At 34.9% G+C, this 25922-nt stretch overlaps 1 protein-coding gene across 1 annotated transcript in view; it reads left to right on the forward strand.

The window, feature by feature from the left end:
• The first annotated feature begins 387 nt into the window (after positions 1–387).
• The window catches only part of CCDC172 (coiled-coil domain containing 172), a 54311-nt gene continuing 28776 nt past the window's right edge, over positions 388–25922 (forward strand). Inside the window, exons 1-5 of the mRNA XM_038009586.2 lie at positions 388–553; positions 897–1040; positions 1252–1337; positions 16942–17058; positions 18251–18416. Of these exons, the coding sequence (XP_037865514.1) occupies positions 962–1040; positions 1252–1337; positions 16942–17058; positions 18251–18416 (448 nt within the window). The 5' untranslated portion in view covers positions 388–553; positions 897–961. The remainder of the gene's footprint in view (positions 554–896; positions 1041–1251; positions 1338–16941; positions 17059–18250; positions 18417–25922) is intronic.

Here is a 25922-nt window from a genome sequence, read left to right on the forward strand (position 1 = left end):
TTTGGTCTCTGACACATATTGCGCAGATATTGAAGCGTTAATATTACTGCAGCTTGATTACAAAAGGCAATGATTAATTTTAAAGCAGACAAAAAAGATATGCCCTGATTACAAAGGAATGATTAAGGCGGAATGTCAGACATTGCACATTTATAGCAGTCTTTGCCATCGTCAAAGGATAAGACTTTGTAAAAGTTTATATTTAGAATCACAGTTACTTTGTACTTTATAATATTCAGTGTTTGCGCCTTGGATACAGGGCATCCCAACTCCAATTGGGCCTAAAGTCTTTGGGGCTCACATGCCCAGGGCAAACCTGCCCACCACAGGATGGTCCCAATGAGCCACCGTAGTTTAAGTTCTCACAGGTAAGACCCGCCTTGAAGCACTGCCTCTAGCCGTAGGGAAGGTTTTGGCCCTGGGTTTTCTTGGCACGTACCATTTTGTTGAAAGACAGAGCACCCTGAGGACATTATCCCTAAAATGAGAGCGGACTCGGATTGAAAGCCTAACTACAGAAATGGCTGCTGCCCAGACGCCCTCAAAAGCCAAGGCCTTGGCCGCCATTTTTATTTGCCGCCTAAGCGAAAAACAAACCCACGGAGGGACAGAGGCCTGGGTCAGGGGTTCCACCTGGGAAAAAGGCAGACCTTGAAACTGCCCTCTTAGGGCGTGAAGGAGAAAAGCCGGGTTTGTAAACTGTAACGGGAACCAAAGGCTGAGGGCAAGAAGGGGCAGCCGCGGCCAGCGTTCCTAGACCCTCAGACCTCTCAGACCCCTCAGACCCCGTCCGGCGTCGGCCTCCATCTTCTCGCTGGGCTGGCGACAGAGAGTTAGAGACAGGTCTAGCTAGGAATAGTTCTAGAAGAAGCCATCTTCTTTATTCTGCTTTCCAGGATCCTCAGGGTTGGTTATAAAATATTTAAGGGCGAGAAAAGGATCGCAGGAGCCGGGCCCTGAGATGAGTTTGGAGTCCCTGTTTCAGCACATCATCTTCACCGAGCATCAGGCGGAGGAGAGTCGCCGTTTGATGCGAGAAGGTCGGGGTATTTCTGTTCGTTGCATGGGGCTTTTGTCTTCAGGTGCTGGGTGCTTGGAGGAGAAGGAAATCCCGAAAGCAGTGGTTAGAGCCGTTAGGGGAGCTTGCTTGCCATGCTGAGGGAGAGACAGCTGAAAGGTGGCTTGTCAGACGCCACCAAAATGGGGACTTTAGAAAGATTGATGTGTTTAAAGATTTAATTTTTATTACAGTGAGGTCGGAAATAACCAGATGTCGTGAAAAAATAAAGAAAGCAACGGAGGAGCTGAATGAAGAGAAAATCAAGCTGGAGTCTAAGGTATTGAAATGTAGAGCATGCAAATTATCACTTGAAAAAGCCTGCCTTAACTTGACTTTTGGGGGATATTTCACTGTTTAACCAGTTGTCCTTCAAGTAGGAAGCACATTACTCTGTGCTGGCCGTTTTGATTCCATGGTGCCTGGTGATGTTTAGAATTCTGAATCCAGTGACACCTTCAGTTCTAATATGAATTTGCCCTAAATAAACAAAGGTAATGAAGAATTCATTGTCCATTTTTTGGGATGGTTAAGGTTTTAAAAGAGCACAATGTCATTAGAAGAATCATTATTGTACTTATTTAATAAGTAGTTGGTGCAGTATATACATTTTGAATGATAAATAATTTGTGTGCTATGTTGATAGGACAATTGTATGTAAATTTCAAACAAGCCCCTGCCTTTCGTTTTAAAATTGTCTACCACATTTTAGACATGCCTTGCGTCCGAAGTATACCTTTTCCATTAGCGTTTGTTTTTCCTGCAGCGTTTGTAATGTTCTGTTATTGTAAAAAGAAGCAGGAGAGCCTAATGGCTTCTTGAAGGATAGGTAGAATTTTGAAGAGGCAAACAAAAGGAAGTAGCAGGAGAAAAGCATTCCAGACAGAGGGAGTAGGCAAATATGTGCAACGCATATTGGGAAAGGAATCTAGTCAAAGCCGAGGGCTGATATCTGGGAATAGCAGGAAACCATTGCAAGTTTCTGATCAGGGAGCAGTAAAAGTGGGTTTAGGTAGCCTAGCATGGTGGCACATGCTTGTAGTTCCAGTTACTCAGGAGGCTAAGGTGAGAAGACAGTTGTTCAGTTTAATGCCAGCCTGGGCAACATAGCGAGACCCTGTCTTAAAAAAAAAAAAAAAAAAAGGTAGTTTTAGGAGGATCTTTCTGAGCTCTGATTGGGAAGATGGGAATAGACAATTAGAAAGCTAAGAACGTTATTTAAGTGTGCCACAATGAAGGCCTCACTATGGGTGGGGACAGAGTTACTCAAAAATATTTATTAAGTACCCAATGATGGACTAAACAAACACTATGTAATATGAAGTCTGTTTGCTTCAAATATGTCTATTTTAACTTATCACTGTGAGGAATTTTCAGTTTTTGGGACTGAAACAGAACATTTCTCCATCCAGCAAATTTCAGCTCTTCTTTCAAGGTGTTGCTAAAACATCACCAATAAAGCCTTCCCATAGACATCTTGGTAAAATTTTAAAATTAAACAATGATACATACTTGTATTTGTGTTTGTATACCCCACTATTTTGTGAGCAACGTATCTGGAATTTTTTCCTTATCCATCTTTTATTCCCACTGCCTGTTATCTAATAGTATATAGTATACAGTAGTGTGTTGAATGAATTAATGAGTACTAATAGTTTGATAGATAATAAGGAGAGTCTTTTGAAATAGGATTTGTAACTTGTTCAGTGAGATCCTACCTGTTTTGCCTGTGAATAGCAGGTAAACTAGCTGCTACCAGCAATGCTGAAAGCTGGTGGTATGGGCAAAACACTAAGAATGTTATGGTGCAATTTTCTTTTTCTTGAAAAAGAATTAAGACACTTTCAGGATTGGTACCTAGAAGCTAATAAAGTAATGGGCAAAATGGGCAAAACACTTACTGTATGCAGGGGCACTGTTCTAAATGCTTCTCCTGTTAACTCCTTTAATCCTAATGGCAATCTTGTGATGAGACCCCATCATTATCCCCTTTTTATGAGTGAGGAAACTGAGAGGTAAATGACTTGTCCACGATATATAATTCAGAAACAAACTACCATAATGAAAGTAACAATAACAGCATATTTTGTTGAAGTAGATTTCTTAAGCTCATTTTAAACATTTTTCTTCGTGATATTCATGTATAATAATATATCTGAAGTTTTGTATCTTGTTTAGGTTAATATTTTTAAAATGTTGCTTGTACAAGTTTTTGTATAAAATGCACTTTTCCTGTATTGGTGAGGATATAACATATTTTTTAATGTTACTCTGTAGTATTTTCTTTGTTAGCAAAGTTTTGTCTGCAAATGGAAATATAATTCGTTGATATATACACATACATTAAAAAATGTTGATTCAGTTGTTTTTGCTAGAAAGAAGACAGAGAAAAGGCCTACCATTGTTTAGAAACATTTGTTGAACTTACTAATTAATATAGTTTCATAAGCATGCATTGCTTTTTAACCAGCTCATATATGTGGGTAATAATACATTTGTATCTTACTAATAAAATTAACATATGAGGGTTACTGTTCATACAATACTGATTTATAATTGAAATAGTTTGATTTATATTATAGTCAAGATGGTATGTATATGTGCATAAAGATTTCAAAAGTGGAATCACAATTATAATGCAAATGACTAATGGGAAGAACTGAAGAACTAATCCTAAATTGATTTTTTGTTTCTTTTATTCTGAGTTAATTATATGTCTGCCAATAACAATGAAAATATATTTACTTGAATATTTGACTTGGCATTTATTGACCCATTTATCAAACAGTAGCAGCACAAGGAGAAGCTATTAGTAGAACATAATTTGAATAGAGTAGTGCTTGTGCTATTGTACAGTGATACATTCAGAAAATTTGGGGGACATTTATTTTGGATGTTGCTTCTGGTCAATAAATGCATTTTGGAAGTACAGTATTCATTTTTTTTCTTTTATGTAAAACCTGGATAGCATGTAATTAGAACTTGAATGATAGCATTTGCCTTGCAGGGCTCAGTGAGTCTTTTAAAATACATGGTTGCAAAAATCTCAGATTATATAGTATGAGTACTTTATGAATTGGACAGCTACACTATGCCTGGTTAGGTTTGGTAATATGAAAACAAAAAAATGGGAACATGCCCTGGATTTGCATTCGTGCTTACCAATACACATAAAACTTCTGATAGTTAAGGAAAAGTTGTATAGTATTGATGACAGGGCAAACCAAAATTAAGGACTCACAGAACATTGGTAGTTTCTTTTAAACGTCTAAAAGAGGTTCTTCTATTTTTAAAAATGGCATATAGTTAACATTTTGACATTTAGTTTTTATAAACATGTTACATAAAACTCAATATAATGCCATATTCCCTTAACAGGGAGTAAATGGAGAAAAATCTGAGGTTATTTTGTGAATATTTTGTTTACTTTTTCTGTTTCCAATTTTAACTTGTTTAAACACCATAACAATAATAAAAGAATATTTTATGAAATTTTAAAGGAAAATTGTATTGAAATAAAAAAGTAACTTAAGCTGGCCCCATTTACTTCTACTTCTTAACCTCAATATGTACGTGTTCTTTTTTTTTTAATTGGTAAAAGTTAGGAAACCTCCAGAACAGCAGGCAAAGTCATATCCTTTAGTACCGTATTACCTAGAGAAAGAACAAAATCACAGATTATTATCATTTATAATATTGAAATGGAGTTTTGTAATTGAAGTACTTTTTTCTTTCTTTAAACTTAATAAAGAAATTTAGATCCTACCTAAATTTAATTTTATTGTCAGCAGTTACTCATTCAACAGACATTCATTGAGCAACTGCTAAATCACAGTATGAATACTTGGCAAATAAATTATATAACATCTGTCTTCCTGAATTACAGGATTAACATCAAGCAACTTCAACTATGTAAACCTAACTGTAAACTCAAAATTTTTGATGTTCTCATTTAAAGAAAAAACTTGTTTCCATTTTCTCTATGAAATTCTATAGAGAAAGCCTTATCACGTTTGTCATGAGTAATTATCCAAAACTTGGAAATAGGCAAAAGAGGTCACTGAGTGTCCTTTGACTATTGTATTAGGCATTGTCCAGTAGCTCACCTGCCTGAGGACAGTCAGGTTTATAGGGGTGTGAACCTTAGTACTGGGCTGTTTATTTCTTGAATATGCCAATCATTCTTTGACCCCAAGGCCTTTGCACTAGCTGTTTCGTCTGCTTGAAATGCTGATTCCCTTAGCTGTTATTCTGTCATGCACACTCACTTCATTTAGATCTCTCCCAGTAGAATCATGTGGAACTTTTAGTGCTAACATTAGGACAGCCCCATGCAAATCTTGATGGTTGGTTAGCCTAAGTCTCTGCTCAGTTGTCACCTTAAACTATTATTATTAAAGTGTGATCTCTGAGTTTAAAGGGGTCCCCAAGACACTTTCAGGGAGTTTGTAAGGTCAAGCTATTTTTGTGCTAATACTATACAAAGGTACTATTTGCCATTTTCACTGTGCTAATGCACACATTGACAGTGCAAAAACAGCGGTGAGTAAAACTGTTAGCACCTTAACACAAATCGAGGCAGTTGCACCAAACAGTACTAGTAGTCATTGTATTCTTCACTGCCATGCACCCTCAGTAAGAAAACAAAAACTGCTACTTTTACTTAATTCTTTGATTGAATTGTAAGATATTTTATTGAAACTGATCATTGAGTATATTCATTTTCAATATTGTGTACGATTACATGGGAAGTATACCCAAAGTACTTTTATATTCCAAAGTGCTACGATTGTCTCAAGGGAGAGCACGTGTGTAGTTGTTTGAGGTGCAGTATGAGCTAGCTGTTCTTTTTCTGAAACATCATTTTTACTTAGATAATTGACAGTCAAGTTGTAGTTATTTAGATTTGGGTGTTTGGCAAAAATTTTCTCAAAAATAAATGAAGTAAGCCTAAAATGTCAAGGCAAACGTGACATTCTTCTTCTTATTTTGCCAATGATAATATGCAAGCTTTCAAGCAAAAATTAGAATTTTGGAGGATTCCTATCTATCTGTCACCATAAGCTTGGCAGCTTCCTGGTACTTAAAGATTTTTCTGGTGAGTTGGTTAGTGATATTAATGAATATGAATGTTACTTTTGAAACAGTATGTTTCAAAATGTTTCAGAATGTTACTTTTGAAAGCATATTATGAAATATATCAACATTTGGAGGATCTGCATAATTCAGGGAAGCAGTAAGTAATGCATAAAGTTACAAAACTGCATAGAGAAAAGGTAGACTCAAAGTGCAATCTAGACCAATGGATTTTATTATAACATAGAATGAAAAGTTCATTGAAATGGTTTCAGATTCCACATTGCAACTAACCTTTAAGGAGCTGCCACATGGTCAATTTTGATATAGTATCAAAGAAGAATATGCACAATCATTTCCAACTATGTATCTGTGCACTCCCTATTCTCCAATTGAAAAACATACTACAAAAGATTGAGTAGAAGTAGATATGAGAGTCCAGCTAACTTCTTTTTTAATTTTTAATTTGTTTTTATGTATTTATTTTAAGAGACAGAGTGTCACTCTGTCACCCAGATTGGAGCTCCGTGGCACAATAACAGTTCACTGCAACCTCAAACTCCTGGTCTCAAGTGATCCTTCTACTTCAGCCTCCTGAGTAGCTGGGACTACAGGCCTCTGCCACCCTACCTTGCTAATTAAAAAAATGTATTTGTTTTCTAGAGACAGGGTCTTGCTATTTTGCCCAGTCTTGTCTTGAACTCTTGGCCTCAAGTGATCCTCCCACTTCGGTCTCTCAAAGTTCTGAAATTACAGGCGTGAACCACCAAACCTGGTCCTAGCTGTCTTCTATTAAGCCAGATGTTAATGAGATTTGTAAAAAATCTGCATGCAACTCCTTTTTCTAATTTGCTTTTGTTTTGGAAAGTCATTTTTAAATACAAATGTGGTATTTAAAATGCAGTAGGATTATTGTTATTCTTAAATTAATGTTTAAAAATTTTTCAATTTTAATTTTGATACAGAAAATATTTCTAGATATAATTCATGAAAACAATCAAACAAAAAGAAATTCTCAATAATTTTTTAGACTATGAAGAGGTCAAAAGATCCAAAAATTTGAGTCCCCCTCTCTGTAGAGGTCCTTCCCTGACCTTCCTATATAAAATAGCATTACCATCTCTCCCTATCTCTATGCTGTGTAATACGTACCACCTCTTGGCATGTTTTATATTGATCTGCTTATTATTTGTCTCCCTCCAGTGGAATGTAAGCTCCACAAGGGATAGAAATTAATCTATTTTGTTCACTGCTGTTATTCCCAGTATCTAGAACAGTGCCTGAATAATAGTAGGTATTAAACAGACATTTAGTGAATGACTAAATTAATTTAAAATTTTTCTCATAGAATTCTATTTTCTGTTTTCCTCTGCTTTGAATTCTACTTGTTTGATTTGATGCCTTTCTTACATGGTGGTAGATTTTCTTATTAACTTTAAGAATTTATTGATTTTATTTTATTGAACCTGTCTTTAGAAGAACTTATCTTTCCTGGCTGTTCGACATATTCCTTTGATAGACAAGATGTCCCTAAGAAGCAGTTTCACCCCTGCTGCCAGGGCCTCACAGGTTTTCCCTGTTAAGGACCAGTTTTTATGTTAAATTTTGAGCTCAGGATTTCTGCACTGTATGGATGAGAGATTTTGAATCTTACACCCATCCACAGATTAGGCTCAGGGTTCAGATTCACAGGATATGAGTCATTTTCCACTCACGGCTCAGTGGGATATAGCTCACTTATACACTGCATCTCTAGGGCAACAGGTGGAGTTTTGTTATCCATCTTTCATAACTGGCATAGATATTTCTCAATTCCTGACAGTACAGTGAGTCCAGCCCTGGCTCTCTTTGCCTGTGATTTTTGTTCTTATGTGGGCATTTAAAGCCTAATCCCTAATGCCTATATCCTTTCTGAAAGATGCTCCTGTGGGCTTGAATTTTAACACACCATCCTTACCCTGAGCTGTCTGATTCTTGCATGAAGATTTCCCTTTCTTCCTTTTTGCTTAGCTATGTAAATAATATTTTAAACGTGTTTAGATTTTATCTAGCATTTCTCTGTGTTTGGGGTAAAAAGTAAGTCCTTTCTACTTTTGCTTTTACTGCCATATTAACCACAAATCTGCACTATAAAATTCTTCAGTGCCTCACATTGTCATTCTTGAGTTCTTATTTTTTATGTGTTTTTTGATGAGTCTGTGTAATTGTTTAAGTAATTTTGTAGCAGGAGTTTGTGAATAATAGATCTTCTAAGGTATTAATATCTGAAATTTATGTTATCCTCACACTTGCATGAAAACTTGTCTATACAGAATTACTGAGTCAAACCTTTTTTTACAACATTTTGTGGATCTAGCACTATCATATTCTGAAATTTATTAATGCAGAAGTATTGAAGTCAACCTCGTTTTTAAAAATCCTTTTTTAAGGTAACCTGTTAGGTTTCATTTTCTTCCCTGATTGCTTTTATGATTTTAAACAATCTGTAATTCCAAATTTGGTACAGATATATCTATTTTTTTTTGTCTGGAACGAGGGTGAGCCTTCCATCTTAACCTCAGCTATTATTTCATTGAGTTTGTTTTCTTTCTTTTTTTTTTTTTTTCCCTAAGACGGAGTCTTGCTCTGTCACCCAGGCTGGAGTGCAGTGGCGCGATCTTGGCTCACTGCAAGTTCTGCCTCCCAGGTTCACACCATTCTCCTGCCTCAGCCTCCCAAGTAGCTGGGACTACAGGCACCCACCACCATGCCCAGCTAATACTGTTGTATTTTTAGTAGAGATGGGGTTTCACTATGTTAGCCAGGATGGTCTCGATCTCCTGACTTCGTGATCTGCCCGCCTCGGCCTCCCAAAGTGCTGGGATTACAGGCATGAGCCACCGCGCCCAGCCACGTAGAGTTTGTTTTCAATACACCCATTTCTTATCATTTGGAAGGTCTTTTTTCTCTTTTCTCTGACTTGAGTCCTCAGAAGTCTGGGAAAACTTTGTATACTTTATATCCCTGATTCTATCTTTTGGAGTATTAGTTTAGTTATTTAATGCTCTCTGCAAATTTAAATCACGTGTTGTCTTCTCTTTTTTTAACACTTTAATTTTCTGCCTTTTTAAAAGTTTCAGCTTGTTTTATCTTTTTCTGCTATGTCCTTCCTTGCTCTTGTTTACTAGTGGACATGTCTTTGTTTGCATCCTCTTAAGAACAGTAAGTAATTGATTACAATTTTTTTTTCATCCTGTGCTCTTCAGTGTAATCTTTTGGATAATTCTCTTTAACTCTTCTATTAACAGCATTTTTCTTAGGGTTCATGTTGTTATTCTGTGAGATTTGTTCAGACCTGCATTTTGCCCATAAATGCAATGTATAAATTGTTTTTCGTCCTGTTTTCATTTTCTTGAATACTGGAAGAATCAACTACTTTCTTAGAGCTAAAGCTGATTGACAAGCTGATGTGAGTACCCCCAGCCCAATTTCTAGTGTTGTTGTAGTGTAGCTTTACTTGACTGAGATGTGATTATTTCTTGCACATGTGCCAGGTTTTCTTATTTGTTGAGGAAGATGTATGTTTTAAAGAATGTGCGACATTTTATAGTTCTTCCATTAAAAGAAGTGCATGAATAAACATGTTCTACCTCAGCATCCCTTTGTTTTATATCCTAAAATGTGTGGTGATAGGTAAGGTAAGGTACTGCCACCTGAGTTGCCAAATACACAGAAGTTATGTTACTTTAAAGTTGCTCCCCAGGAAGAGTCTTTCAGATTAAAAAGTATTACAAAATGTTCTTGACCGGTCAGTATTTGTGCTTTGCTCATCTTTCCCTAATCAGATTACTATTTCACTGAGATGGGCAGCTTTGGAGGAATAGGAGTTTTATTTGAGGAAAAGAGGAATAATAATTTTTGCAATTTAGGGGTTATTTTGAAAAGAGTTGACTTTGGACTTTGGAACAAGAGGTGAGTTCTGAAAAGGTGAGTGGAAAGGATCAAAGGCAACTGGCGACTTAACAGTTGTGCCTGTGAGCTCATGCTGATAGGAAGACTTTCTCATGTAGGCTTTGCTGCATATATGGTCTCATGGATTGTTATTGCCTGAATTAATATTTCAAGATAAGTTGAAAGGCTGTATACCTCAGTTCCCTTTGTTCAGTGAGTTCCATGATTTCAAATATAGTCTAGTTTCTTCTGGTTTAAAATTCCTCCCAAAAGAGACAGAGGAAGGAAAGGGAGAGATGTGACTACCACAGTGAGCAAATGGATCAGATTATTACTCTAAAATATTCCTTTCATTCTGAGGTCCTGCTTCTCCCCATCTTTACTGAGATTTCTTGCTTATGTTCCTACTGGAAGAGTGGGTTTTATTCCTGTGAAATTCTGAGACCTTCTACCATTGTATTTGGTAAACATGCAGTAGATTACTTTTCAAAAGTAAAATAGTTTTATTGTTTTAACTGTTTATAAAAGTTGTGTTTATTTATTGCAAATTATTCCAAAAATAGAAATTGGCAAAAAGCAGAGTGAAAATCACCTATAATTCCACCACACAGTTAACATTTTCATAGGCTTTCTTTCAAAATTGTTTAAATGCATTTATATTTTTCTTAAATAATTTGCTTTTTTCTATTTACTGTAACCTAGACATTTGAGCAAATATATATATAAGCAATTTTAATTGCTGCATAGTATTCCATTATATGGTATACTATATTTTATTTAACTAATTTCCTAGTGATAAGTATTTACTATTGTATTAATAAATTACTATTTCTTTCTATCATCATTGCAGTGATAATTGTATATGTACATCTTTGTGCGCTTATCCTAGCTTTTTAGGGTGAAGCCTTAGAAATCAAATTGCTCTGTCAATGGGTCTATCATTTTTAAGGCTTTGATTATTTTTAAATTGTCCTCCAGAAAAGTTGTTCCAGTGTTATTCTCACAGTTTTACTACTCATACACTAGAAATTAATATGTTTTACAAATATAAAAATGACATCTTTTTAGTTTTAATTTGAATTTTTTAACTTAGTATTTTTAATTTGTATGTATATTTACCTATTTCTATCCTGTTCTAGTCTTTTCTGGTTGGCATCTAGCTTTTTATTACAGATATTCTTTTTTTATCATTTGTTGCAAACTTTATTATTTGTATCTTGGCTTTTTATGACATGATTTCTTGTAAAAGTTTAGAGTTTTGTGTTGCTAGAATTTTTAATGTTTTAGTTTGTTTCTGAATCCATTCTAGGCTTGGGAAAGCCTGTCCCATTCCAAGATTTTAAACAGTATCTTTTTCTAATACTTTTATAGTGGTTTTCTTTTTTAAAATATTTTAAAGAAAAATGTTGTCACCTGAGTAAATGTCACATGTTCCCCATTGATCAGACATACACTGTCTTATGATACAGTGGTATGCATGTGCATGTGTATGTCTATACTTGTATCTGTGTTATATATTCTATACTACTTTAGTAATCTATTTGTTTTGGCACCAGTGTATTATTGGCTTAAATATATTAGCTTTAAAATATCTTTGACTCTCTGGAAGGGTAATTTCTTTTTCAGAATTTTCCTGATTCTTTTCGTGGTTTATATTTCTGGATAAATTTGAAAATCATTTTGTCAAATTAAAAAAGAACCAAAATCATTGGAATTTTCATTAAGATTGCACTAATTTCATGTTGTAATTTATGAAGAATTGACGTCTTTATAAGTCTGAGTCACATTTAAGAATATAACATATTTTTCTGTTTATTCCAATTTTCTTTTATGTTCCTCAGTAGAAGTTTTTCATACAGGTCTCAGATATTTCTTATTTGTGTATTTTGTTTGTCTTGGTTTTGCTGTCACAAATGGGATATTTTCCATGCTTTTTTCTGTTTGTTGTTGGTAGCTAGAATAGATTTTGGTATTTATTTTGTTAATAGCTTCTTTACTAAACCCTTTTTTTATTTCTTCACAGTTTATCTATATATTTTCTTGGATTAATATATAATAATGGGGCCAGGTGCGGTGGCTAACACCTGTAATCCCAGCACCTTGAGAAGCCTAGGTGGGTGGATCACCTGAGGTCCGGAGTTCGAGACCAGCCTGGCCAACATGGTGAAACCCTGTCTCTACTAAAAATAGAAAAATCAGCCAGGCATGGTGGTGTGCCCCTGTAATCCCAGCTACCCTGGAGGCTGAGGCAGGAGAATTGCTTGAATCCGTGAAAGAGGTTGCAGTGAGCCAAGATCGTGCCACTGCACTCCAGCCTGGGTGACAGAGTAAGACTCCATTTCAACAACAACAAAAATATTTATTTGTATATAATATTTAATATGTATAAATATATTATAGTTTATATTATATATAATAGTATGTGTTATATATTGTATGTGATATTATATATATTATATATGATACATATGTAACAATAATAAGGCCACTGTGGCTGGAATGGGGCAAGTGAGGAGGTGACTGATAGGAGAGGTGGCTGGAGGGGCAGTGAGGAGGTGAAAATCAGGTAAAGCCTTATAAGCCATTGTCAGGCGGTTATTTCCTTCCTTGCTAACTATATTAGGATTACTATGTCATAGTAAGTTATTCTTTAAGCATTGCCTCTGTGATTTGGAAAAGTATAAAGAGAGATCTTTTTTATAAAAACCTTAATGTCTGCTATCAATACAATATTCATTAATGTACCTTAGTGTTTAGAATGTCTTTTATCATATAGTCATAATAATGATATATTTTCCCAATTGTTGTGATTTTAGGAATGTGAAATTTTCTACATAACTCTTAGTTTTTTTACAATGTAAAGTTGCCTATTATGCTATGGGGCAGAGTATTTAATCAGCAAAATGTCAGTTCCTCAAGGCTGAGGTTATTTTTAACAACACCAACCACAACTAAGAGGACCTATGTACTTTGCTAGCTTGGACCCTAACATTAATTTTAAATCCTCAGTCATTTTCAATTTTTAAGTTCTCCTGGCAGAAAAATACCTAAAGGCACCCAGGCAGCAAGAGTAGTGAAAAGTCACAAATCATGGCTTTACTGGAAACTGACCTAGTTGACCAGATAAGTCAGCTCACTGGGAAAACTATAAGTTCCATTAAAAAATCAAATATCCCAAGAGGAATAAAACAAGGAAAGGAAAAACAGTCTTTATTGCTGAGAGAAGCAGAATTAACCAGGGAGTTGGCACTACTATAAATTAGAATTTCCCAAAACAGTAATATTTTCTGACAAAGCTTGGCTATTTGATTCCAGATTCTAGAATATAACTTTTTTTTTTTTTTTTCTCTTTTTAGACAGTTTCACTCACATTGCCCAGGCTGGAGTGCAATGGCACAATCTTGGCTCATTGCAGCCGCTGCCTCCTGAGTTCAAGAGATTCTCCTGCCTCAGCCTCCTGAGTAGCTGGGATTACGGGTGCCCCCACCGACCTGGATGATTTGTAGAGGGGGGTTTCACCATGTTGGCCAGGCTGGTCTCAAAACTCCTGACCAGGTGATCCGCCCGTCTCAGCCTCCCAAAGTGCTGGGATTAGAGGTGTGAGCCACCGCACCCGGCCTGTCACTTTAAGGCTATATGCAAATATATTTTTTCATTTCTAGTAGGAGATCAGATAGAAATGAAAAAGAGAAAATTTTATCACTGTCATTAGGAACTTCCCACCCTTTTCTTTATATTGTCTGTATTCTTTTGGGATCTTAGTGGATAACTTAGGACACAGAAGCAATGGATTTTTAAGTTTTTATTTACTATAAAATAAATGGTTCAAGCTACATAGACATAAAATATGCCTTAGTTCAAACCTGACTCAGATATGTTTAGAAATATTTTTATATCACACTCTAACATTTTATGTATTATCTCCCCAACTCTGATCACCACCCATTACCTTCGTAACAAAAAAGAGGTAAGAGGATTTTCTGATGATTATTTATTCATCTTTTGATCCTATCAATACATTCAGGGTTATATTTGGAATATTTACTTAAATTTTACATATCAGTAGATTTAGTTTTCAAACACAGGAACATAAAAAATAAATCAGTTGGGACAACAATAAGAACAAAAAGAACCATCTGAAACATTCTATGAATAGGAGACTATGAAAAGCTCTTTTATTTCTGAAGAGTTAGTAACTTATACACAAGGAGGAACTGGGCAGATTCAAGGTTTTTTTTTTTGTTTTCTTAGTTCCACTAAAATATAAAGGCAATGTATTAACAATATAGGCCTTATCTAGCTTCTGCAACCTTGATCTATTGATGTCCTTAACAATGTGAAGCAGTATATTATAGGCTTCTATTCTTGTCCTTCCTGACTTTAACTTTCCCAAACTCCTGCCGCTTTCTCCATCATTCCACTTCTCATACTTACCAATACTTTTTGTATTAACATTTTTTAACCATAGATCCTATGTAAATTTGAAGATTAATGTACTATAATCTTTCTGTAGTTATTGACTCTCTGGGCCTCTTTAGATCTGGATTAAAAGAGGCAAATATGGAAGTAAATGATAAAGACGGAGGGTAAGACAAAAAGGGAATGAAGAGGAGATAAACTAATACTAAAAATAAAAACAAAGAAGCAGAGAACTTAAAATGGATGATTTATATAAAATTTTAGGGAAGAGGAAAATTACGGATATGCCCTTTTTATAAATCTTTAGAACAGCTGTCTACTTTTTAGTTTTTGGTATATAGATTTCATTTTTTAGGTAATGGTAAAATATTCTGGTTAAGTGCCAATATGTCATCTAGCTCTTCTTAATATTGGTTATTCTCCCTTTTAAGAAAGAAGATATGGGCTCAGTGGTAATTTAAGCTCTTAATCATTGATAGCTGAAACATAGCACCTTAATTTCTGAGTCCTTAACATAAGGCTTTTCCGAATTTGAATAATAGATTTGCTTAAGTCTGATTTAGAAATTTGTTAGTTTAATAAGTAATATTTTCCTCATTTTTGAGTTCTGGGTTTGGCATAGGTCTTTTACAACAGACCAGTGGTATACATGGACTTACAATTCATGAATTGTGTTTCTAAAGGGCATCATACTTGAAATACCTTAGTAGATTAAACCCGTGTTTATCCAGCTCATTATTTGGTCTTTAAAGCATTTTTTGTGGACATTCCTGGGCAGTGTCCACAACAGTAACTCAGAGTCAGGTATATACTGCGAACACCCTTCTCAGTAAGCTCGGGTGGATCTAGGATTTGGTAATTTCCTTAAATGTTTATTAAACTTATATATTTTCAACTCATTATCACACCTTGAAGTCCCTTTTTAGCTCTAGAATTACGTTTTCATTACTTTGAAATAGTTCTGACATTTCCATGTTAACATCATGATTTAGAAGAAAGAAAGGCAGAAGACCTGGATTTTAATCCTGGATTTGCCTCTAATTAGTTATACAGCCTTTGTTAAGGTGTTTAACTTCTCTGGACCTCATTTTATTCTCATTTACTTAATAAGTATTAAATAGTCATGAAATATATTTTATTCTAAATAAATGTGGTGGATTTCAAGATCATACTGTAGTTTACCCTTGTTATAAATTTCTACATTATTTTATAGATTTGGACATATGTTTTCTAATTTCTGTCTTCTGAGACAGAAAAATACTAACCACCCTATTATTCCTTCCCCTAATCTTTAAAATATGATCTCAGTTCCTTTGATTATGTGAATTGTACCTCTCTAATCTTTCTCTGTTGATGCCTTTCTTAAAATCGGGTTAATGAAAACAGTACCAAGTACTGAAGATAAGGGCAGATGGGCTACGATCTTACATAAATGTAAGATCGTATTTTCTGTTTTATTTCAGCTACTTTTTAAATGTCAATATTTCTAGGACATTTTAGCCATAATATTTCAAACTGTCTCTTAAGCCAACCCTTTTGCCTCTGGACTAGACTATTTCTAAGCTCTTTACTATTCAGTATCTTCTGGGACAGAGATTTCACAACCTGTCTCTCACCTTGAGGAAGTTCTTATAACTACCATAAATCTTGCTTTCTGCAATTTAAGTTGAATTTATATCCTTTTTCTTTACCCTATAGAGATGGGAACAGACCCAAACTGGAAATGATGCTTTCTTATGAGGGCTAGTACTGAACATAGTAGAAAAATTACAGTATTTCCAGTCCAGCATCATTTTTCGCTTTTATATGTTAAAGCTTCCTGACTTCGTTTCAATATTCATGTCTCAGGAGATGTTAATTTTTAAGGTCCAAATGAAATAACAGTTGCATGTCTAACATTAGTGTTTATTATACCCTTTGCTACTTAGAACCAAATGAAGTATTAAAATAAAAAATGAGTTCTCAAAACCCATTTGATATAACTATAATAATGGGACTGGGTTTTTGCCTCTGCTTTGTAGATTTTATCTTATTATTTTATTAGTCATATTATGTACATGATTTATTCATTCATATATTCCTTCTAAGCTGTGAAAATAGAAACTTGTTATTTAAAAACAAACAGTCTTAAAGCAGATTTCAATGTGTGTATTGAAAAAGTTTTAGTACCTAAGCTAAGAATTTTTCTAGGTATTGAGAGGAAAAAGAAAGCACATTCTCTGCCCTTGAGGAGCCTATAGTCTTATTGGGGGAAGAGATTATAAAATTGTAACTATAAAGTACTTACAAAATAATACAAGATAGTACTGTATATAAAATAAGATGTTTGATGCTGATTTTATTTTGCATTTTAAAGATTAATACAGAATATATTTTATACTAGACAAATCTGTTACCTAAGGCACTCTAAAATGTCTAATTAATTGTTTTATTCTGATTTCTGTTTTTGTACTTTGAAGGTTCAACAGTTTTTTGAAAAATCCTTCCTCTTACAGCTTTTGAAAACTCATGAAAATGCCTTAGAAAAACAGTACAGTGAAATTACAAACCACAGGAATATGCTTCTTCAAACCTTTGTAAGTTTCCAGCCGCCTAGAAAAATCTATTACACTAATTATGTAAAAAAGTTTTCAAATATACTTAAGTATGCTTTTAGAAAATTATCCATGTGCATATTAGCAGGTAGTCCTGCTCAGATACAGGAAAGTATTAAGTGCTATTTAAAACCAGTTGGTAGAGTAATACAGTTTGAAAGAAGTGTATGGGCAGGGATGTAATATAGCAATTATTTGCAGTTGTAATAAGCACAAAAGAAACAGTGGAACTGATTTGAATTGCTCAAGCATTGAGACTTTGGATAAAATCCTTTTGAAAGGCAGAAAGTTTCACACTTTAGGCATATTTATGGATGTGGCTAAAAGGATGGATATTGTTAATATTTTTTTATTAACTCAGAGCCGACAGCCTGAGCAATAGTTTTGAATGACAGTGCCAATTTAGAAATATGACTTGTGATTAATTGACATTTTAAAGAAAATACATTTAAAGTTATTAAAAATACATATCTGAAGTCAGAACCAACACTTGGTGGTTTGAAATGACATGGCCACTTTGAAAATGTGGCTTAAAATTGATTGACATAGCTTAGAAAAATATGGTGATGTTTAGATTCTAGCATTGTCAAAGAGTTTAGGTTTTTGCATTGTCCACAGTTTTTGAAAATTCTTGTTTCTCCGCCATGTTGATACTTCATAAATTGTAAACTATTATTTAAAATTGATTTTGAAGTGAATATATAATTTTGCCTTCATCATCCACATTTTAAAAGGTTTTCTTGGCTATCCTTATTTGTTTGTTTGTTTGTTTTCCTGTTAAGGCAGTAATTCCTTTAAGTGTAGATTTTAAATTTTCAGTTTGGCCATTTAATTACTTTACTCTCCAGTTTTATATTATAATTATAGAATGTAATATTATTCTGAATTTTAATACACAAATAACAGATATAATGATGAGTGGTAGGATATCTACCTCAATAAATCTCCCCAAACTTTAAGGTTAAATCTTTCATCTGAAGATAGTTGTTACTATATAATAGCTTCAGTTTTTTATTAATATTACTATGAGAAAAAAACATTTTTGCCATAATACCAGGAAGTATAATTATATACTTTCATTGTTAATAATTCCAAAAGATTATATTTTAAATAATTCAGGAAAAATATTATTACAACTAACACCTATATTTGATCTTTTATTTATGTTTTTCAGGAGGCTATAAAGAAACAAATGATAGAGGAGGAAGACAAATTTTTTAAGGAAATTACAGACTTTAATAATGAGTATGAACTAACAAAGAAAAGAGAGCTTTTGATGAAAGAAAATGTCAAGATTGAAATATCTGACTTAGAAAACCAAGCAAACATTTTGAAAAGTGGTATGAATAAATATTATCACTTCATTTGTCTTGCATTAATGAAAATAATTTATTTTGAATGAATGAATTTTCCAAAAATTTAACTTTTTCATGAGCAAATTGGGTTACTGCATAGCGATTCTTTTACTTTAATTGATCTAATGAAGAATGTATCTTCTATTGTGAGCAGTTTCAAATGATTTAGAAGTAAATGTGACATGAGCATTTGGTCATTCATTTAATAAATAAATATCTATTATGTGATAGGCACTGTTCTAGTTCTTGAAGATATAAAAGTAAACAGTGGAGGAAGAAAATATGTAAGCAGACATTTACAGCACATTGTGATGGAAGCTACAGTAGGGGTTAGGATTGGCGCCATAATCCTCCAATAATCCAGTATAAGCTAGGAAATAAGTTTACACAGTGGAGTGCAGAGAGTTTTATTTCAGGAACACTAGTGGTAAGGTTTGGGTCTGTGTCCCCAAGCAAATGTCACGTCAAATTGTAATCCTTAATGTTGGAGGTTGGGCCTGGTGGGAGGTGATTGACTCGTGGGGACAGATTTCCCCTTTGGTGCTATTCTCATAAGATTGAGTGAGTTATCATGAGATTTGGTTCTTTGGAAGCATGTAGCACCTCCTGCTTCTCTGTGTTCTTCCTACTCTGGCCATATCAGATGTTCTTGCTTCCCCACCGCCTTCCACCATGATTTTAAGTTTTCTGAGGCCTCCCAAGCCATGCTTCCTCTGTAGCTTGCAGAACCATAAGCTAAGTAAATCTTTCTACTTTTTTTTTTTTTTTTTTTTTTAATGAATTACCCAGTCTCAGGTAGTTCTTTATAGTAGTGCAAGAATGGACTAATATAACATGCAACTAGTATGTGGGTTATTGCAGTCTTTGATGAGATCCTGAATAAAAGCAGTTGCCAAATAGGGAAAGTCAAGGATAAATCAGTTTTCAAACCTCAGAGATTCTATTATAGCGTTAGTTTAACGTCTAGTATTTCCTCATCTAAACTAGGTTGTATTGCACATGAGGCTCCTTGGATGTAGTTCTTTATGTAACTCCTTGAGTACATGTCCTCTTGATCTGAAGACCTTAGCCAAAGAAACAGTTGCCCTTCACATTCCCAATATACTATGGTGAGATAGGCATAGGATAATCACTAGCAATACTTCTGTTCAGAAAGCGGAAAAGCTGGAGTCATTGTTACATAGCAATTCTGAAATTGAGCCAGGCAAGTACTGGACGTTCTTTGATTAGGACTCAGTCATCCTCCCACCTGGGAATGATTCCCCATTACTCTTGGTACCACTCTTTGTGCTCCTATTTCCCTTCTCTTGTCATTCCTTTTTTTTTTTTTTTTAAATATACATATTAAAAATATATATATATAAAAGATAGCTTGTGTTTTTATATATATATTAAATATATATATAAAAGATAGCTTGTGTTTGCAATTGTCTTTCTCTGCCTACTTCCATTCTGTAAAAGTTGGGTATCATTTTTTTTTTTACTGCCTCTGTCCATTTCAGTCCAAGCTCACTGTGTTTATGTAAATACGGTTCTCTTAAAAACTTTGTGGGTCTCACATGGATCCTACTGAGGCTCATTTCATTGGGGAAAAGCCACAACTACAAATCTCTTTGAGATAAGCCCTTTTATACTTTGGCCTTCTGCTAAAGCTACTGAGACAATATTCTTAAACTTCTTGGCCCTATATAGCTCTGTAGTTTGAATGGCCCTATAGTTTGACTGAATGGTTCTCTGAGGCATCACCTTGGATTTTTCTGAGGTCTTAGGAAAGGGTTTTTAATTTACATGCTAGATTTAGTCTTTATGATTTCTTGAGAATATTGGATTTTTTCTTTACCCTCAAGACATTTCTTAGTCGTGAGAATGAAGGCAGGGAGGGCATCTTGTAGAAAGGCTACCAAAGTTGTTTATTTTAATTCCAAAACAACCATTAAGGAAATAATCCAAAAACAAATAGCTAAAAGGACAATATAGAAATTAGAAAGACAGCCTAAAATATACATTTAATCTGAAAGACAGTGGGAAAGGGAAAGAGAGGAACAAAAACACAGAGAACAGACAGAAAACTAATAATAAAATGATATAGTTGAATCCATTTACAATAGTGCATCACTTTAATAATGGGGATATGTTCTGAGAAATGCATTCTTAGTCACTATCCTCGTGTTAACATCATAGATTGTACTTATACAAACCTGGATGGGATGACCTATTACACACCTGGGCTATATGGTATAGCATATTGCTCCTAGGCTATAAGCCTGTACACAGTGTTACTTATACTGAAGACTGTAGGCAGTTGGAACACAATGGCAAGTATTTGTCTACCTAAACATATATAAGTCTAGAAAAGGTGCAGCAAAAATGCAGTATAAATGATTTTTTAAATCTCTGTAGGGCACCTTTATAGGGTATTTACCATGAATGGAGCCTGTAGAACTGGAAGTTGCTCTGGGCGAGCCAGTGAGTGAATGGTGTGTGAATGTAGAGGCTTAGAACATTACTGTACACTACTGTAAACTTTATAAACACTGTGTATTTAGGCTACACTAAATTTGTAGAAATATTTTTTCTTCAAAAGTAAATTAACTTCAGCTTACTGTAACTTTTTTACTTTACAAACCTTTTATTATTTTTGACTCTTCTAATAACACTTAGTTTAAAACACATATTGTATGAATATACAAAAAATTTTTTCTTTATATCCTATTCTATAGCTTTCTTCTATCTTAGAAATTATTTTTTTACTTAAAATTAAAAAAAAAAAAACCTGAAACACAAACATGCACATTAAGCCTACACAGAGTCAGGATCATCAGTATCACTGTCTTCCACCTCTACATCTTGTCCCACTGGAAGGTCTTCAGGGCCATGGAACTATTGTCTCCTATGAGAACAATGCCTTTGTATATGGAAATACAAATGACTTACAAAAGTCACAACAATTTTTAAAAGAATAAAATTTAAGGATTTATATTCTGTGATTTCAAAATAGACTAAAATTCTGTAGTAATCAAGATAACGTGTCACTGCCTTAAAAACAGGCATATAAATAGCTGGAACAGAAGAGAGTCCAGAAATAGAAATGCATGTTGTCAACTGGTTTTCAACAAAGATGGAAAGGCAGTTCAGTGGGAAAAGGAAAGTCTTTTCAATAAGTGGTGCTAGAAGAATTGGACATCCATTCCAAAACAATGATCCTTAACTCTTCACACCGTATTATAAATTAACTCAAAATAGGCATACACCTAAACACAAAAGCTAAAATTATGAACTTCCTAGAAGAAAACATAGGAGAAAATCTTTTCCATCTTGGAATAGGCAATGATTTCTTAGATGGGACACAAGAATCATGAACTGTAAAAAGAAAAACAGACACTTAAGAAAATTAGAAGACAAATAACAGTCTTGGAGAGAATATTTGCACTAATATATCTTCCAATGTACGGTTACCCAGAACGTAATGAACTCTAACAACTTAAAAAACAGAGGGGCAAAAAGCCAATTATAAAAGGGAAAAAAGTTGAACTTCACAATAGAGTACTAATGACCAATGAACATGTGAAAAGATAACATCTTTAGTCATTTGGAAAATACAAATTAAAATGGCAGTGATATATCACTGTATGTCCACTTAATTAAAGTTAAAAAGACTGACCATACCAAATGTTGATGAGAATGTGGAGCATGTGATACTCATATGGCAGTGATGGGAATGTAAAGTGAATGGTACAATCACTTTAGAAAATTGTTTTGCAGTTTCTTAACAAGCTAAATGTACATTTACCAAACAATCCAGCCACTCCACAATGAGATACTCTAGAGAAATGAAACCTATATCCTAACATTTTGTCAGTTTTATTCACAGTAGTCAAAACCTGAACATAAATGTCCATTAAGAAGTGAATGGTTTGGGAGGCTGAGACGGGCAGATCACAAGGTCAGGAGTTCAAGACCAGCCTCGCCAACATAGTGAAACCCCGTCTCTACTAAAACTAAAAAAAATTAGCCGGGCGTGGTGGCAGGTGCCTGTAATCCCAGCTACTCGGGAGGCTGAGGCAGGAGAATGGCATGAACCTGGGAGGCGGAGGTTGCAGTGAGCCAAGATCATGCCATTGCACTCCAGCCTGGGTGACAGAGTCAGACTCCATCTCAAAAAAGAAAAAAAAAAAAAAAACCCAGAAGTGAATGGTTAAACAAAATTGACATATCTGTGGAACGAAATACTTGGCAGTAAAAATGACTAATTCTACTGGCACACTACATGGACCCATTTCAAAATAATATGATGATTAAAAGAAGCTAGACACATGCAAACTAATCTACAGTAATAGCAAGCGGAACAGTGGTTGCCTGGGTCAAAATGGATGAACTGTGAAGGGTCACAAAGAATCTTTTGGGGTTGATAGAAATGTACAGTTTCTTGCTTGTGGGCATTTCATAGATGTCAGTGACTTTCAAAAGTCATGAAATTGTATGCTCTAAATGAATATACTTTATGTAAGTTATTCCTCTATAAAATTAAGAAAAAAAAGTCCCTGATATCACAAATACTATAGGAGCCCTCTAGTTTGGTTCCCTTTTTCCAGAAATACGGATTTATTTTAAAAGATTTGTTTTCAGAGTACCTGATATTGTTGATTTTTTATTCTTTCAGAAAGTCTGTTTCTAGGTATTTCATAACATTTTCATATAAAACTTTAATCTCCTTAATAGCAGGGACTTTTATTTTGATTAATGTGCTGGCCCCAACAATATGAATGAGATAATAATAAATCGATGACTGCTTCAAAAGGAGAAGCACAAGATGATATGAGAACACATATAAGTAGACTTAAAACTGGCTAGGAAGTTAAGGAAGATTTCCCTGAACAAGTTGCCTTCAGACTGAGGTCTGAAGAATGATACTGATTAGCCAAGTGAGAGATTTGAGTATAGATGTCAATTAGATAGTTGTAATTTAAGTCAAGAGCTCAGAGATAGTTCTGGGCTAGAGCTATTACATTTTGGGACTCACCTAGAGAGAATTTATTGAAAGAAAATGGACAGTACACTGCAGAACCTCAGGATTTTCAAAAACGTGAGTGAAGAGTCTAAGAAAGCTTCATGAAAGATGGGCGGGAGCTGACATTACCTAGGGAGAGAGCATTTGAAGGCATGATCAACCCATGTTGATTGCTGCTAAGCTGTCAACTAGAATAAGGACTAAGAAGCAGCAATCGGAGGGCACTGGTGGCCTTCAGGAAAAGGAGCAGATTGAGGTAATAAGCAGGACAAAAGCCAAATTATAAGGAGTTGAGCAGAAGGAAGAGCAGAAATGGGATATCTATTAATAAAATTCATTATATTAATAGATTACAGTTGGAAAAGCATGTGATTGTTTTAAAAAAGGTGATGTAGGGGGAAGGAGGGAAAAATGGTGGAGGAGAGGTGAAGGGAGAGGAAGAAGGAGAGAGAGCGTGCTTCAAACTGGCATCATGATTAACAGTGAAACTCTAGAAGTATTTCCATAACAGTAATAAGGGAGGGTATCCAATATCATCACTATTATATAACAGTGTTCTAAAAGTATCAGCCTATAAGATTAGATACACGGTAAATATTGGAAAACAAAGACAAAATTGTCATTAGTTGAAGCTGATACAACTTGATTTCACTGGGTTTTTTATGTGTAGTTGTATCCTCCACCATTCTTCCTTCCCTCCCACTACATCTCCTTTTTGAGACGTTCGTATTTCCAACTGTCATCTATTAATGTAATGAATTTTATTTATATATATCCTATCACTAACCTTACTTGTGCACTGTTAGTCTTCTAATGTATTATTAAATTTTATTTGATAATATCTTCTTCAAGATTTTTGCATCAGTATATGTGAGATTAATCTTTGTGTGTATATTATGTTGATTTCACAAAAAGCATACTGATGCTTTCTTCTTTCTCTGCTTGGAAAAATGCATATACTATAATTATCTATTCCTTCAAAGTACAAAAAAATTAACCTATGAAACTATTTGTGGCAACTCTTCTTGGTGGTGGTGGTGGTGGTGGAGAAATAAGTTGTTCAAATTTTAAGCAGATATTAGAGCTGTTGACTTCCCAGAGCAGTTTAGCTTCCATTTGTCTTCTTACCTGTCAGTGTTTGCTCTTCCATTCCCACTTCTAATTTGTGGCACATCTGTTATTTTCTGGCACTTGACTTTCCTCCTCTTTCTTTCTTCATTCTGACCTTGCCCACTGAGCTTTTAGCCCACAACTATGATTATTAGCCAGTTTCATTGGTTTTGAATAATCTCAATTTTTAACTTCATAGCTATTTTTATATTAATACTATTTTCTGCTACTGAGTGGTTTTTCCCACTGCCAGATGTTATCTTTGATTTACTATTTCTTAACTACAGGATTAGTGCCTGTTCTTACTCCTTGAGGTTGCCAAAATGTGAACATCCAATTTTTATAAAGATATTATTAAGATACTATTGTATTAAGCCTCTTAGGTTATGTTCTGTTTAAATATGGCAAACCAAGCTTTTCAACCTGTTTTGCCATCCCTGCAGCATCTAGTGCCTCTCCACCTTCCAGCCTTGCCCAGCAGCTTCTTTGTGCTAAAGGCATGCTGCCCTCTTTTGTGTTCCTAGATTGTACCCTGCTTCCTCCTGCCTCAGGACCGTTGACTATGTTCTATTTGGAATAGTTTTTTAATCCTTTATCTAGTTTATGGGTTCCCAACCCCTGGGCCAGTACTGGTCCATGGCCTGTTAGGAAGCAAGCCACATAGCAGGAGGTGAGTGGTGGGTGAGTGAGCAAAGCTTCATCTGTATTTACAGCAACTCCCCATCACTCACATTACCACCTGAGCTCTGCCTCCTGTCGGATCAGCAGTGGCATTAGATTCCTGAGCGTAAACCCTCTCGTGAACTGTGCGTGTGAGGAATGTAGGTTGCATGCTCCTTATGATAATCTAATGGCTGATGATTTGTCACTGTCTCCCATCACCCCCAGATGGGACAGTCTAGTTGCAGTGAAACAAGCTCAGGGATCCCACTGATTCTACATTATGGTGAGTTGTGTGATTATTTCATTATAGGTTATAATATAATAAAAATAGAAATAAAGTGCACAATAAATGTAATGCAATTGAATCATCCTGAAGCCACCCCCTCCCCTTCCCCCAGTCCATGGAAAAATTGTCTTCCACAAAAACAGTCCCTGGTGCCAAAAAAGGTTGGAGACTAGTTAACTAGTGGTCTGGTTAACTTCATCATTCTTCTGATCTCATCTCAAATGTTACATCCTCAGGAAATCCTTCTGTGATACTCCACCCTCCCAATTCCATATTAGGTCAGCTCCTCTGGTTATATTCTCTCATTGCCCTCTGTGCTTTTTCTTCAAAGCATTGTAACTACACACTTGTATGATTATTTGATTCCTGTCTATTTCTTCCACTAAAGTATAAACTTTCACAGAGAGAGGAACTACATTTGCTT

This window comes from Chlorocebus sabaeus, chromosome 9 (genome assembly GCF_047675955.1).
Source record: "Chlorocebus sabaeus isolate Y175 chromosome 9, mChlSab1.0.hap1, whole genome shotgun sequence".
Taxonomy (NCBI): domain Eukaryota; kingdom Metazoa; phylum Chordata; class Mammalia; order Primates; family Cercopithecidae; genus Chlorocebus; species Chlorocebus sabaeus.